The sequence below is a fragment of the Podarcis tiliguerta genome (assembly GCF_965153285.1).
Source record: "Podarcis tiliguerta genome assembly, chromosome: 13".
In the NCBI taxonomy this organism is placed as follows: domain Eukaryota; kingdom Metazoa; phylum Chordata; class Lepidosauria; order Squamata; family Lacertidae; genus Podarcis; species Podarcis tiliguerta.
The window spans coordinates 32063080-32076687 of record NC_139546.1 but is presented as its reverse complement, the minus strand read 5'-3'; the positions used below and the strand labels follow the sequence as shown (position 1 = coordinate 32076687).

Genomic DNA, 13608 nt, shown 5'->3' with positions numbered 1-13608 from the left:
GATGATGGGAGTTGTAGTCCCAAAACATCTGGGGGGCTGAGTTTGCCTATGCCTGACTTAAGGGTTGTGTGAGTAAACTGCTAAGAGTTTCCTTTTTTATGGTTACTTGTACAATGGAAGGAAAGCTAGCCCATCCTAACTATTTTTAAGGCATTTGCAATATCCCCTCCCCTCTAAAGGCAAATATGGGTAAAAAGGACCCACTGATTTGCTAGGAACAGATACCAGAAATCAGATACTTTTCCTCAGTAACAATGATGAGGACTTTGTTACATATGTAGTCATAAAACACTGGGTGTGCCTGAGACTATCAACATCACAACATCTATGGGCTTGTTAATATCTGCTGATTGAATCTTGTTAACTTCAGTGGATTGATCCATGCATGATATCTCTATGTTTCAACATATGTCACTTCACTTTATCTTTTCAATCTCCCCCTTGCAGAAGAGTTTCTTCCCACCACCGCCCCAATTCATGTGTACATCTTGCACCCAACCTATTCACTTTATCTATCAGGCAAAGCTGTTTCTTGCCTATAAAACCTCATGTCAGAATTACTGTGTTCAGCAGTGCCAAGGGTTTAAACTAGCACTATTACACTCCCACCAGTTGCAAAGGATTGACACTTATTACTTCCACCAAATGTGATACCACCATCAGATACTACCAAATGTGATGTATTACTGTGTGTGATGCACGCAAACATTGCTCCCCTGCTCACCAATCCCCTTTTCACTGCCTTTCCCAACATTTCTTCTACACAGGGGTCAGCAAACGTTTTCAGCAGGGGGCCGGTCCACTGTCCCTCAGACCTTGTGGGGGGGCCAGACTATATTGGGGGGGGGGATGAATGAATTCCTATGCCCCACAAATAACCCAGAGGTGCATTTTAAATAAAAGGACACATTCTACTCATGTAAAAAACACACTGATTTCTGGACCATCAGTGGGCCGGATTTAGAAGGCGGTTGGGCTGGATTCGGCCCCCGGGCCTTAGTTTGCCTACCCATGTTCTACAACATGACAATACCCTGGCTCATTTCCTATCCCAAAGATCACATTGTGTTCTTTTTCTCTCTCAGCTTCTGAACCCACCCAAGCATCACAACATCCCCCCTACCACTAGCCAAGCTTTATCCCATGTGGTCTCTTCCAACTCTATGATTCTATGATTCTATGATCCACAACTTGTCCCCCAGAAAGGACAACACTATTATCTCTTCTCCCTCTTCCAAGTTTCTCTTTCTCTCTCTCACACGAGAGAGATGACTCACACACACATATGACTAAAAGAGGAAGGAGAGCCCATCTGGCAGTGCTTCCCTTCCTATGCTCCTCCTCCACCAAAGGTGACCCATTTGAACTCTGTGGCGGATTCCTGTAAGTGCCAGCTGTCAAGTCCTAGCTCAATCCACATGATTCTTGTGCCTTCTAGTGGTTCAGACTGTCATCACAGCATGATGACAGGCCAGTGTGTGTATATATTTACACCCACACACCCACACCCCTATTACCCCACCCCTTCCATTCTTACATGATTTACTTATTTGTTCAATCTTCCCCATCCCTTGCCATCATGTATTTAAATTGCCAGTCAACAACAAACCTCATTTCACCCATTAGAAGCAGTGGTACAAAACAGCGCAGCCACTATTTTAAAGTGTGTGGGGGGGGGGAGTAAGTTGCATTTTACTATTGAATAACAATTAATAAGAACAGATGGTCTTGCTGGCTTGAATGGTTATTATCAGTGGCGTAGCGTGGGGGGTGCAGGGGGGGCCGGCCGCACCGGGCGCACCATCTTGGGGGGGGGGGGGCGCTCGCACTTGCAGCTCTCTGCCCCTACCTGGCTCACTCACTCTCTCTCACTGCATGCTGACTGTGTGAATCCGATCCGAGCCGCCGGGTCGCCGCCCACTGTGGAGGGGAGGGTTGTGCCAGGCGTGCGGTGCGGTGCGGTGAGGAGAGAGAGTGATGGAATATCTGGGGGAGGGACAGTGCAGCGGGGGGGGGGGGCGCAAATTACTTGCCTTGCCCCGGGTGCTGACAACCCACGCTACACCACTGGTTATTATGTAATTGAACTTGGCTACTGTTGCTTCAAATCAGAATGTTTACTAGGTTGTTACTTTACAAAGGCAGCCCTGAGAATTTCAGCTTGTCCCCCCTATTTAAACCTATAGGAATGCAGCCTCAACTGTAAAAAGAGTATTATTCACTGGTGTAACAATAGCATCTGCATGGACAGGCAGAGTCCCTCCAACCCCAGACGACCTGGGTGGAATAATGACTCAAGACATTGTGTTATGGGATCAAAATTGGCCACAACTTTATTAAAACTTCAGATGTAGGGAGACCTTGGCTTAGGCATTGGGCGTTTATCATCAGGGTTATCCAGAATGTGTGGGGATTGGGCTGGCTCTGGAGAACATCTGTTCAAGCAGAGAGCCCCCCCCCCCATTTTGCCACCGTCGCAGAGGAGGGCAATAACAACCTATTGGCATATGGCCAAACAACCCCTTTAATGGGGAACCCTGGGATCACTGCTGCAAGGGGTGGGTGGGTCACTGCTTCACCCTCCCTCCATTTAGAATAAAGGATAGACTAAAGGATTCTGCCCAAGGCCTGAAACCACCAAAGTTGTGGGGTTTTGCTACGGGAAAGGCAAAACCTGCCAATGCAGGAAAATTCCTTTCCAGCCCTTCAACAGCGACCATGATGTAGCAGCACCTGTGTACCTGTGGAGAAGAGGTTAACCTGCAAAAGAAGACTTAACTGAGGGAGGGGAGGGTGGGAGAAGCTCTGGAGCCAACTGACACTTTTCAGGTAAGATTCACCTTCTGTTGTGTGGGCAGGACAGTCCCTCCCCCTACCTGGCAGATCCCCTGGCAACGCCTCCCCAGGCAGGATTGGGCGATTGGCTGAGGTAGGCAGAGACCTTCAGGTATCCAGCCTGGGGAGGGCGAAGCCAGCCCGTACTACCGGGAGCCGCATAGGTCCAGGGGGGCTGCACGCGACCACACAAAAGGTACCCCCCCATTTGATGTGGGGAGCAGTTATTGCAGTGAGAGCAGCCAATTTGTGATAGTCCCATGCTTTTATATATTTACTCTAAGGTGGGAAGACAACGTTTTAAAGAAACGAATGCCATAAATGAATGGAAAATGTGGATATCCAAAGGTGGAGACCCATTCATTGGGCCACCTTCCAATCTTTGGCTTCACCTTGAAAGGGATGCCTTATGAATCCTAATTGAAAACAATGCTTTTGGGCAACAACAAAAAGATTACAGCGAATCTCCTACCAAGAGAAGGCATCTGATTTTCCTGGAACATGCAGAGGCTGAGTGTTCTTTCTTCTTGCTTCTCTCTCACACACTTTGTTTTTCCAACTCTCCAGTTCTGTCTGAGAGCTAATTGGAAACAGAGAAGGGGTTTCAGCCTCCTATGGCCCTCAGCCAACACCCCAGTATGGCCTCAGGTGAATTGTTGGTGGGAACAGAAAGGATGTGGAGGGCAACCCAGGCCCATCTGGCTTTGACATACATATGAATAAGGTTGCTGGGGGACATGCTGGCTGGTTGGGATCCAGCCCTGGGTGAACCTGAAAGACCCAGCCAGCTGCTGCTGAAGACCTATTAAGCAAAAGCCGTATAATTAAAAGCAGAGGAGAAAGTTGCATTCTCTTTGGACAGTGCCAAAAAAACCTCTGGCTCCAACTCCCAGCTTCCCACCCCATCCCTGTATGAGAGCTTGTATAGATAGGATAGTGTCCTTTTCAAGCTCAGCTTATTTCCCTTCATTCATCCCAGTCATCAATCCAGTCACCAGATTAGTGCCCACACAGCAACTCCTGATTCTCATGTTCTGGACAAGTAGATCGCAGTGTCATCGGCGTCCTGATGGGAATTTGCCCCAAACTCCTAATGACCACTCACAGCAGCTTCATGCAGATATTAAATGGCATTGGGGATAAAGTAGTGCCCTGCTTGGTATTTGGTTGGCTTTGGGGTGAGACCTCTTTCATTTGTCTTCTGGACTTCATCTTGCTTGCTTCACAGCCTGAAGACCCCCCCCCCCAAATACCAAGAAGCCATTCAGACTTCCACAACACTGAACTGAGTACTCAGGGAGCCATTGTGTCAAACCCCCATTCTTGCACCAAGAAGCCTATATACATCTGAAATCTATAGGACTATAAAATCTATAGCAACATCAGAAGAAGAAGAAATACAACATGGCTGTGGCCAAGCAGATGATGTTGAGGAGGGCATCAGCAGTAGTGTGCAGAAGGCTCCTTCCCTTAGTCGGGCATCAGTTCTGCTTGGCTCCCTGGCTTCTCTCTTTTACCATTGAACATCAAGTTCCTTCAGAGGTCTTTGTTCCCAGGCTCTTTGCTTTCTAACCACTAAAGCTCCCTCACCAAACCCAGGAAAGTTGGCTCCTATAATTCCAACACTCCACTGGATTCCACAGACCACTGGATCCCACAGGCTGTTGGAGAAGAGTCTTGATCGCAAATAATTGTACTCTCTCCATCCAAAGTTTGAAGTTAGCCCTCCCTTATTGTGCGCACGCACACACAACTTCTTGCACGTGCGTGTGAAGGGTGAATAATGAAAACTTGTCTGTGCCAAGAGCCCTGGACAGCGTCTAAGCTCTTGGCTTGTTTAGTCTCTCTCTCCCACTCTCCCCCAACTTTCATTTCCTGTCTTGCAGTTATTTTATAACCCCCCCCTCCACACACACACACTCCCAACCCTCCTGGCTTCTTATTCTTGCAGGACTATAAATCCAGGATTTACATATTGTCTCCGATCCCTGGCCTTGGGGGGTGTTAGTGGGCAGGCATTGGGAGTGGGAAGGGGTAAATAGACAACCTGTTTGCAGCTGCATGCCAGACCCGGCAAGAGGAGAAGAGGAAGGTGGGTGGGAGAAACAGCTTCTAAAGGAGCAGGGAAAAGATCTGCACACCAGACTTATAAATACAGGAACAAGAACAGTAAAGGAAGAGGAACTGTAGGACAACATGAAGGTAATGTAGTATCTGAGGGGAGGGTATTTGCTTGTGTGTGGTGGTGGCTGGTGTGGAAAGCTGGGTCTAATTTTCTTCACAGGGCTTTTCAATATCCCCCCTATTATCAGTGGCTTTTGGCCGTGATCTACATAAGTGTAAGATTTATTTAATTCATGGGATTCACTGATCAAAGACTTGCAATGGCCTGAGAGTAATTGTTTTTAAAAGAGGAGAGGGCTAACAATGGTTGTTACCCATCATAGTACCTAGTGGAGCTTCCAGCTTCAGTGATAGTATATCTCTGAAAACCAGACACTGATGAGGGCTACTGAACTCATGTCTTTCCTGCGTGCACCATGGATTATTCAGGCTAGCTGCAGTAACAAGCAGAATGCAGGGCTAGAGAGACTTTGTGTTTGATCCAGGAGGGCTTTTCTTGCATTCCTACATCTAGTCATTTGTTCTACAATTGACATTCCTCCCCCCCCCCCCAGCCACAGGCATGCTTATTCTACTAGCCATATGTCTAACAATATCTAGTGCATGCTTTCTAAATGGAGAAATTCCACCGGAATACTAGAGCTTTGATCCAAAACAAGCAAGCGATCTGTATCCAGGATGTATGGAGTTATCAATGTATCAATCATTGATGGTGCTGGTGATATGTGACACTATTCACATATCGTAACCATAATAGAGATTGGCAAATTAGCAGAAGCACAACTCTTTAATTTTCACTGGAAAGGTGATGAGACAAGGAGAGCAAGGACAGGTAAGGTTAAATTAAATAAGGGGGAGAAAAAGAATGAGAGATGCACAAGTTGTAAAAGCAGTGGCACCATTAGCTAATTTTAAAATACAGATTTAATGAGGTCATATCCAGTTAAGTCATACCAAGAGCAGACCCACTGAAATAAAGAGACTCAAGTTGCCTAAGTCCCTTGGGTCTGCTCTGAGTATGAATAACACTGGATATCACCCAAAGTACATCTGGTTGTTTGTACAAACTCTGCAACTTTTGCAGATTGCACAGAGAAAGCCTCCCCACTCCCACTGTGTGTGCAGAAGTTGTTATATAGGTAGCAATTGGGAGCAATAATGGAAGGCAATGATCCATATTCCACCCTCCACAAATTCAATGAACGTCTGAAAAAGGAGGATAGTTTAATGCCACTGCAGGTATTCCATTACGTATAATATTTGCCCTACCTTCCAAAAAAAGGAGGGGGCTCAAGGGGGGTCGTGAAAGCTTCAGAATAAGCCATAAAACAAAGATTAAGCCAAGCATTTGAAGATTAAAAATGTATGTCCATTTTAGGTTTCAGTCGGAGGAAAGAGGGAGCTGTTTCAAGCAAGATTGGCACGAATGCTAACTCAGATTTCTTTGTGATGCGTTCTTGCTGGATGTCAGGCTGTTGGCCAAAACCTCAGTTCAATTCCAAGTAAAACAAAGTGGTGGCTTTCTCACTCAGATTTCTTCGAGGGAAATCTCAGCACAGGATCCTCAGCATAGGACCAAACTAGCCGACAATCTTTCCCTGAAATTTTGTTAGTAGTAGTTACAAGCGAAATCTTCAACAAAATGTCAGGATTCCAGTGACTGTCCCATTCACCTTAAAGAACTTTTCTGTCCCCACCCCTCACCAGACAGCCAGCATCTTGTAGCCACTGAGCAAGCTCTGTCCTTGCTGGTTTGTTTCTGGATCTTCCTCCCCTGCTTAGTTCTTCCCACTAATTTGTTGTGAAATTGTGTTGTGCTGTGTTCTGCAATTTTCAGTGTTCCTCCAAGCCTGCTGATGCTTCCCTTTTGTGAACGGGTGGTAGCCTTTTGGATACATAAGCAATAACACTCACAGCTTGGAAATAGAGAATGATTGATTACATTTTTATCTTGCCTTTCCTTCAATGAATACAAGGCAGTCTACACACACACACACCCCACAACCACTGTATCCTTACAACATAGGACGTTGCCTTATGCCAAGTCAGATTATTGCTCCAGTTACCCTGGAGAGCACCTCTCCATGTTTTCTGTTTTGTCCCCAGTATGCACCATGTTTTAAAATACAATGCTCTTTCTTTCTGGCTCTCCCAGGCCTCTCTGTTCCAGCCAGGCTTGCTGTTCCTCCTCCTCCTTGTTCAGTTGCCCACCTCACAAGGACAGGCCATCAACCCTGAAGGTGAGACCTGCTGACTCTGCTCTGTGGAGCCTGCCCAAGCCCCTCATGTTTACTGCCTGCCATTCCTATCCCTTCCCATTGGGGCCATATAGCTCAGGGCCCCTGCCTGAAAAAGATCCCATCTTCAATCCCTGGCATCTCCTCTGATGGTTGGTTGGTGGAAACTAACTACCTATCCATCACCTTCTTTGCCAGACCACACTCACATCCTTGAGTGGGGGCTGAGCATAAACATTTTGGCAGCTGAAATATACAGCAGTGAAAAGAGAAGTTTATTTTGTGTTTGTGTTCTTTTTGATATAGAGGGTTGGGGGGGGTTGCAATGGGGGTCTCTTAGGGCACACTCTTGCTTTGGGGGGCGTTAATGGTACACCAAAGACTAGCAGAATTCGACAAGATACATAAGAAGCAGCTGCCTTATATTAAGTCAGACCATTGGTCCATCTAGCTGAGTAGTCTACACTGACTGCATACCTACCAACGCAGTGCGGCCCCAATCCAGAACGCCATCTTCCAGGTCCAAAATCCTGCACAAGTCACGTGACCAGTGCAAGATCATAGACCTGGAGAAAATGCTTTTTCAGGGTGAGATCTTGGCCCGAAATCACAAGAGAGCAAGGCGCCAGTTATAGATGCCATGCTCTCGCAGGAAAAAACCCCAGGATGTCCCAGTTTTTCCAGTGCATGTGACTGGAAGATGGTCTTCAGGGTTTCAGGCAGGACTTCCTGAAGATGTGGGTTATTGAACTTGGGACCTTTTCCATGCAAAACTGATGCTGTTCCACTGAGCTAGAGTCTCCCCCCCCCCCAAAAAAAAAAAAATGTTGGATGTTTGCCTGCTTCCTGGAGCTAATGTAATACATTTGTAAATAAACAGACTTTGCAAATCATGGCCTTACAATCCAGTGCAATCAATAGACTTAGGTGTGTCTTACTCTGAGTAGCTTACAAGTCTCCAGGATTCTTTTCTTTACAAGGGAATTGATCCTGTAAAAGCTACTCCCTGAAACATCCCACTGCTTGGAAAAGCTGAGGGACTGAAACAACACTTTCGCACAATCCCCACTTCCAGGATTGGTGTGAGGTTCTGGGGAGCACAGAAAGTTTTGATTTCCTTCCAAGAGTGTGCTTCAAACGTATAAACCCTATTCAGCAATTCCACTCCACATGTGAGGAGTTAGATGAATGCAGAGGAGGAGTGATGACTCTCCAACAACGTCCCCACACTGAGCACATACATTTAACTTCTGTTAAATATATATATATATTGCCTCCACTGCGGCAGCCCGGCAGCCACAACACTGCGAAGATAGCCTCCCACTAGACTGTGAAGACATTTATGACCAAGGCTCTGAGACAGATGGCGTGTACCTTATTTATCCCGCGGGCCCCAATATCCCTGTGCCTGTGTACTGCGATATGACCACCGACGATGGAAAATGGACGGTAACAAGAGCAAAGTGTGGGGTGGGAGGTCCATCTCAACCTGGCAGTAGGGATCACAGGGTTGGGGCAGATTGATGGAGGTAGCTCAGCTCTTTCGGTGCTTTCCCAGGTGTTTCACTGTGGCCCTAAAAGACTCCACAATGAAACAAAGTTTGTGTGTGATTTTTGGTAAATTATTTCATATCTTTCCTCTTTTTGGCCATTGTCCTCTCTCTCTCGTTCTGTCTGTCTTTCTCATTTGTGAGCATATATGGATGCATAATTGCGCTCACACACTGAAGTGCATAGGTACAATGTTCCCTGTTTTTAGCCTTTGGATTTTTTAAATACCCTACTTGATATTTTCTTATGTTTCATTTTTGATATTTTCTTGTGTTTCACTGTTTACATTTTCCCACCTTCATGAGTGTTTGGCAGCAAGAAAGTCAGGCTTTAAGTAAAGTTTACTTTTTTAAAGACAGGAGGGAGTGAATGTTTATGGGAAGAAGGAATCTTTGTTTTTGTAGCTTGAAGGCACACCATCTCCTTCATGTAACCACCACTTTGGGATTCCTGTTTTCCATGGTGATGGGAGGAATGCCATTGGTGGTGGCGGCAGGGGGAATGAGTGGGTACCAGTTCATTAGAGATTAATACTGTCATTTCCCTTCCGCCACATTTTCCAGGTTTTCCAGAAACGATTCAATGGTTCAATCAGTTTCTTTCGGGGATGGAATGACTATCGGTTTGGCTTTGGCAGAGCAGACAGTGAATACTGGCTGGGTAAATAGAAATGAGTAACAGGAAATACCTTCTTTCTCTCCCCCCTCCTTTTAAACAACAACAACAAAACAGACAATATGAAACATTGACAACCAAAAAGTAACATGAATTCAGTACAAGGAGATTTTGATGATAAAATCCAAAAGCCAAATGGTAAAAATTCAGGAGTAAATAGAATGGATATTGGGCTGATCCATGCTTACCATTTGCCCTGCACTTTTTAGGCACAGATTCATGCTTTAAAGCTGAGTACTTTTCTTTCTCCATGAAAACCTGCTCTTTTAACACAATTCAAGTTTTCTGTTGGTTGCAGTTTGTTCTGATTTAGTGGTAAAGAGAAGGTTTTCATGGGGAAAGCATTGAGGCAAACAAAAAACCCCAACAAAACACTCTTGGACCCTTTGAAGTGTGGACCTGTGCCTAGAAACATGGCACAAAAGAGAGTCAGAATGAGCCCATAATTACGAAGTTGTCAGCGGGGTGGAAAAACTCAGTTGACATTGCACAACAAACCAAATAAGAGGAAAGGGGTTCCAGCCCATTTACAGACAAGGATTTGCCACCTGAGTGATTGTGTTGTCACGTAGTTAATAAATAACCACTAAGAACAGGTAGAGTCAGAAAGATCAGCATCACCTTTAGTTGCATGAAGATTACAATTTCTTTGAGATAGTGATGAACATAACTTTCTTGAACCCCAGCCTACCTCCTTCTCCCGCACTCCCCTCCGCCCCCCCCCCCCGGCTCTTGACACAGACATTTTCCTTTGCCAGGACATTCTGGAACACCAAATGTTTGGGTTTCTTCCCTATGCAGCTGAAACATGTTCCTGGGCCCAGACAATTCCAGTGTAAAATGTGAGCATGTCTACAGTGACTCTGAGCCAGGAGATGCAGCCAAGTTCCCCTTTATTTTTCTGCCTGCCCACCACTTTTCTGTCCAAAGACACTGGCTCAGACAATACATAGCTCCCAACAAAAAGAGTGGGTGGTTGCGTGGCTGTCTTTTGTTCTGTGTGTATACAGTTTGGGTTCCTAAATAATACTTCTTATCTGCTCTATGGTCCAGGGCTGCAGAATATCCACCTCCTGACCCTGAAGCAGAAGTATGAACTACGTGTGGAGCTGGAGGACTTTGAGAACAGTACGGTCTTTGCCAGATATACGGACTTCTCACTGTCGCCACAAGCTATCAGTGCAGAAGAGGATGGCTACACACTGCATGTGTCTGGCTTTATTGATGGGGGAGCAGGTGAGGGGCTGTGGGTGCCTAGTTACCAGTCATCCCTTTCTACTGTTCCTCCAGCCAGGAATGGGTAGGGTGCTAGCTCCTAACACATTCGCTCTACCCCCTGAAATAGGTCCTTCAACTACAATAGCAAGGGTGGAGAGCTTCAGGCCCTCAAAATGTTATTGGATTTCAAATTCCATCAGTCTTAGCCAGCATGGACAATAGTCAGGGATATGTGGAGTTGGAGTGGAGCACTGAGAAACATGTGGACCTCCATATGTTGGACTCCTAACTTCCATGTGCCCCAGCCAGTATAGCTGATGGGGGTCCACGAACTCTTGAAGTCACAGACTCCCTGCTACTGTTGTAGAGAGTCCTGAAGTGACCTCCAATCCCATCCAACACCACATAATCCAGAAGTCCTGGTTATGAGTCACATAAGGACAATGCATTGGATCAAACTCCCCTCCCAGGGATTGGTTCTTAACTTTGGGGGAATTTTCTATACATCAGTGTGGTTAAGTATAATTGCCCCGAAACTCAGAACACAAGAAAGTCCACTCATTGGAAAGCATGCCAACAGCCAGTTCTATCAAGCTAGGCCCCCTAGCTGCAAATGAATCTACTCTAAAGTAAGCACACTACTCCAGCTTTTTATTGCAGCAGGCTTCATGGCAGGTACCTAACTTCAGATGTTGCAGAGCTACAGCTCCCATCATCCTTGACCGCTGGCCTTCACAATGAGCTTGTGGGAGTCTAATAATATCTGAGGTGCTACAAATTACCCACCCTTGCTTTATGGAATCCACATTTTTGTCACACCATTGTCTTTGTGCTCCCACCAGGTGACTCATTGACCTACCACAACGGCCAGAAGTTCTCCACGTTCGACCGGGACCAAGACCTTTTTGTGCAGAACTGCGCGGCGCTGTCTTCGGGTGCCTGGTGGTTCAAGAGCTGTCATGTTTCCAACCTGAATGGCTTCTACCTTGGCGGGGCCCACCTCTCCTATGCAAGTGGCATTAACTGGGCCCAGTGGAAGGGCTTCTACTATTCCCTCAAGAGAAGTGAGATGAAAATACGCCGTGTCTGAGAGACGAGGTGGCCTCTCCCATTCCTCCTTTCCAGTGGCCTTCTGAAGATGAATTTCCATTGAAACAAAAACAAAAATAACTATATTGTGGATAAGGTTGTGGAACTGGGATTTAGCAGGTGGGGACTAGGGCTGTGATGGAACTAAAGCCATTGCCAACACAAACAAATTTTACCTTGTCTTAAACTTGTACTGTGCTGAAATCTGTCTTCTAATTCCTTGAAAATTTTCTTACCCAGAGAAGGACGCTTGCATTTTTCTGCCTCTTTCTCAGTGCACTTCAGAAAGTATTTGCAGTTACGGTGAGTTGGGGTTGAGCTAGCTTACTTTATCATTCATTGCAAAGGTGGCCAGTAGTGGTGGGTTTTGTTTTGTTTTTTTGTTTCAATCAATTTCTCCAGCACTCTGTGGCCCTCTTGCCTGTCTGTGCTTCCTGATCTGAAAAAGCCACATGGGAGGAGTTATCTCATGATTTCTTTCCTTGGGCTTCAGTCGAACTGGAGGAAGCTGAGGAGGTTGGCTACCAACTGCATGAAACTGGTCTGTCCTTTTACCTTAAAATCGAAACTCAATGCCACAACATCCACAAAAGGATGGCTTTAAAAATAAAAGATGTTACTTTATAAACAACAACCGTCAGGCAGCTATTGTGGGCATGGTACAAAACATCCCTCTGGTAGTCTGCAATCTGTAGTCTGTACTTCCTGAGCATCTCATGACTTACTTGGGTGAGGTTTCCTGAAAGCAGTAGAAATTGTGATTTCTAGTGCTTTCAGGAAACCTCACCCAAGTAAGTCATGAGATGCTCAGGAAGTACAGACTACAGATTGCAGATCACCAGAGGGATGTTTTGTAGAAAAGGAAGAAATAGGCCACAGACAAAGTCATGTGAGTGCAACAAAACTCCCACACCACACTAATAAAGATTTCACGCAAAGTCTGATCATTTTCAAATGCAATTTCTTTTTACAAAAAACAATCATTTTAAAAAGAGCTCTCTTTTTTTGCACAGCATTGTTTCAAACCTGTTTAACTGCCATGAAGGTTTTCTAATACTCTCAGAAAATGATTCTCAGAGCTCTTTGGGAAACAGTGAAGCTACTCTGAAACTCACAAGTGCACAAGAGAGACATACCTAAATCTGCTAAGGGGAAGAGATGATCTTCGTTTTGTTTGAGGCCAGGATTGAGAGTCTGCAGCACAGATGACTAGATTAGCATTCAAACTGAGAGTGATAAAATGATGGGAAGAGGGGAAGAACACAGGCAAAAGCAGCCCAACCAGTTTTCCAAGTTTAAGAATAATTATAATCCTTTGTACCCCTTTGGTTTTTACTTTGAAATAAAGCCACATTCTCTGAAACTGAGACAGTGATACAACTGTTGGGGGGGGGGGGAGCTTTTTTGAGGCCAGGAGTGAAAAATCTGTAGCCTTCCAGATGTCATCCCTGATTGTTGGCCATACCGATGGGAGTTAGTACAGCAACATCTGCAGAGTGACAGGTCCCCCTCCCCAGGTTTACGTAATTTGTTATTTCTTTATCGGTCAACCTCCCTGCACCAAGAAAAAGAGCATTAGTTCTTCAAAATGTGTGCCTCTTTTGACATCTGGCTGGCCTGAGTAACCATCCAAACTGCAAAGCAAACTTAGAAGATGGAAATGAAGACTAAACACTGCTTTCCCCAGCCTTCTCGTGTCCTGCCAATAAGCTTGTTTTGACTCCAGGCTGTTCACATCTGGATTTTGTCCCCTGCAATTAAGGCAAAAGTCACCTGAGGCTACAGCACTGTGATGGCTAAGAACCAGGATATATGGTGTTCTTTTTGTGTTCTCATAAAACTGGTTGTGTTTTGGGTGTGTGTAGCGGGGGTGGGGGGA

The 13608-nt window shown here is 45.6% G+C and overlaps 1 protein-coding gene across 1 annotated transcript; it reads left to right on the top strand.

Moving 5' to 3' along the window:
- Positions 1 to 4748: 4748 nt before the first annotated feature.
- On the top strand, positions 4749 to 13092 carry MFAP4 (microfibril associated protein 4). The gene is made up of 7 exons (XM_083411374.1): positions 4749 to 5037; positions 7115 to 7199; positions 8485 to 8645; positions 9311 to 9407; positions 10476 to 10658; positions 11483 to 12406; positions 12482 to 13092. The coding sequence occupies exons 1-6, from the start codon at positions 5032 to 5034 to the stop codon at positions 11728 to 11730; spliced, it is 780 nt and encodes a 259-aa protein (XP_083267500.1). The 5' UTR covers positions 4749 to 5031; the 3' UTR covers positions 11731 to 12406; positions 12482 to 13092.
- The last annotated feature ends 516 nt before the right edge of the window (positions 13093 to 13608 follow it).

Coding starts and splice junctions, on each gene's coding strand:
- MFAP4 (XM_083411374.1), top strand. Junction 7,200..8,484: donor ACAGGCCATCAACCCTGAAG/GTGAGACCTGCT, acceptor CCACTGCGGCAG/CCCGGCAGCCACAACACTGC. Junction 10,659..11,482: donor CTTTATTGATGGGGGAGCAG/GTGAGGGGCTGT, acceptor TGCTCCCACCAG/GTGACTCATTGACCTACCAC.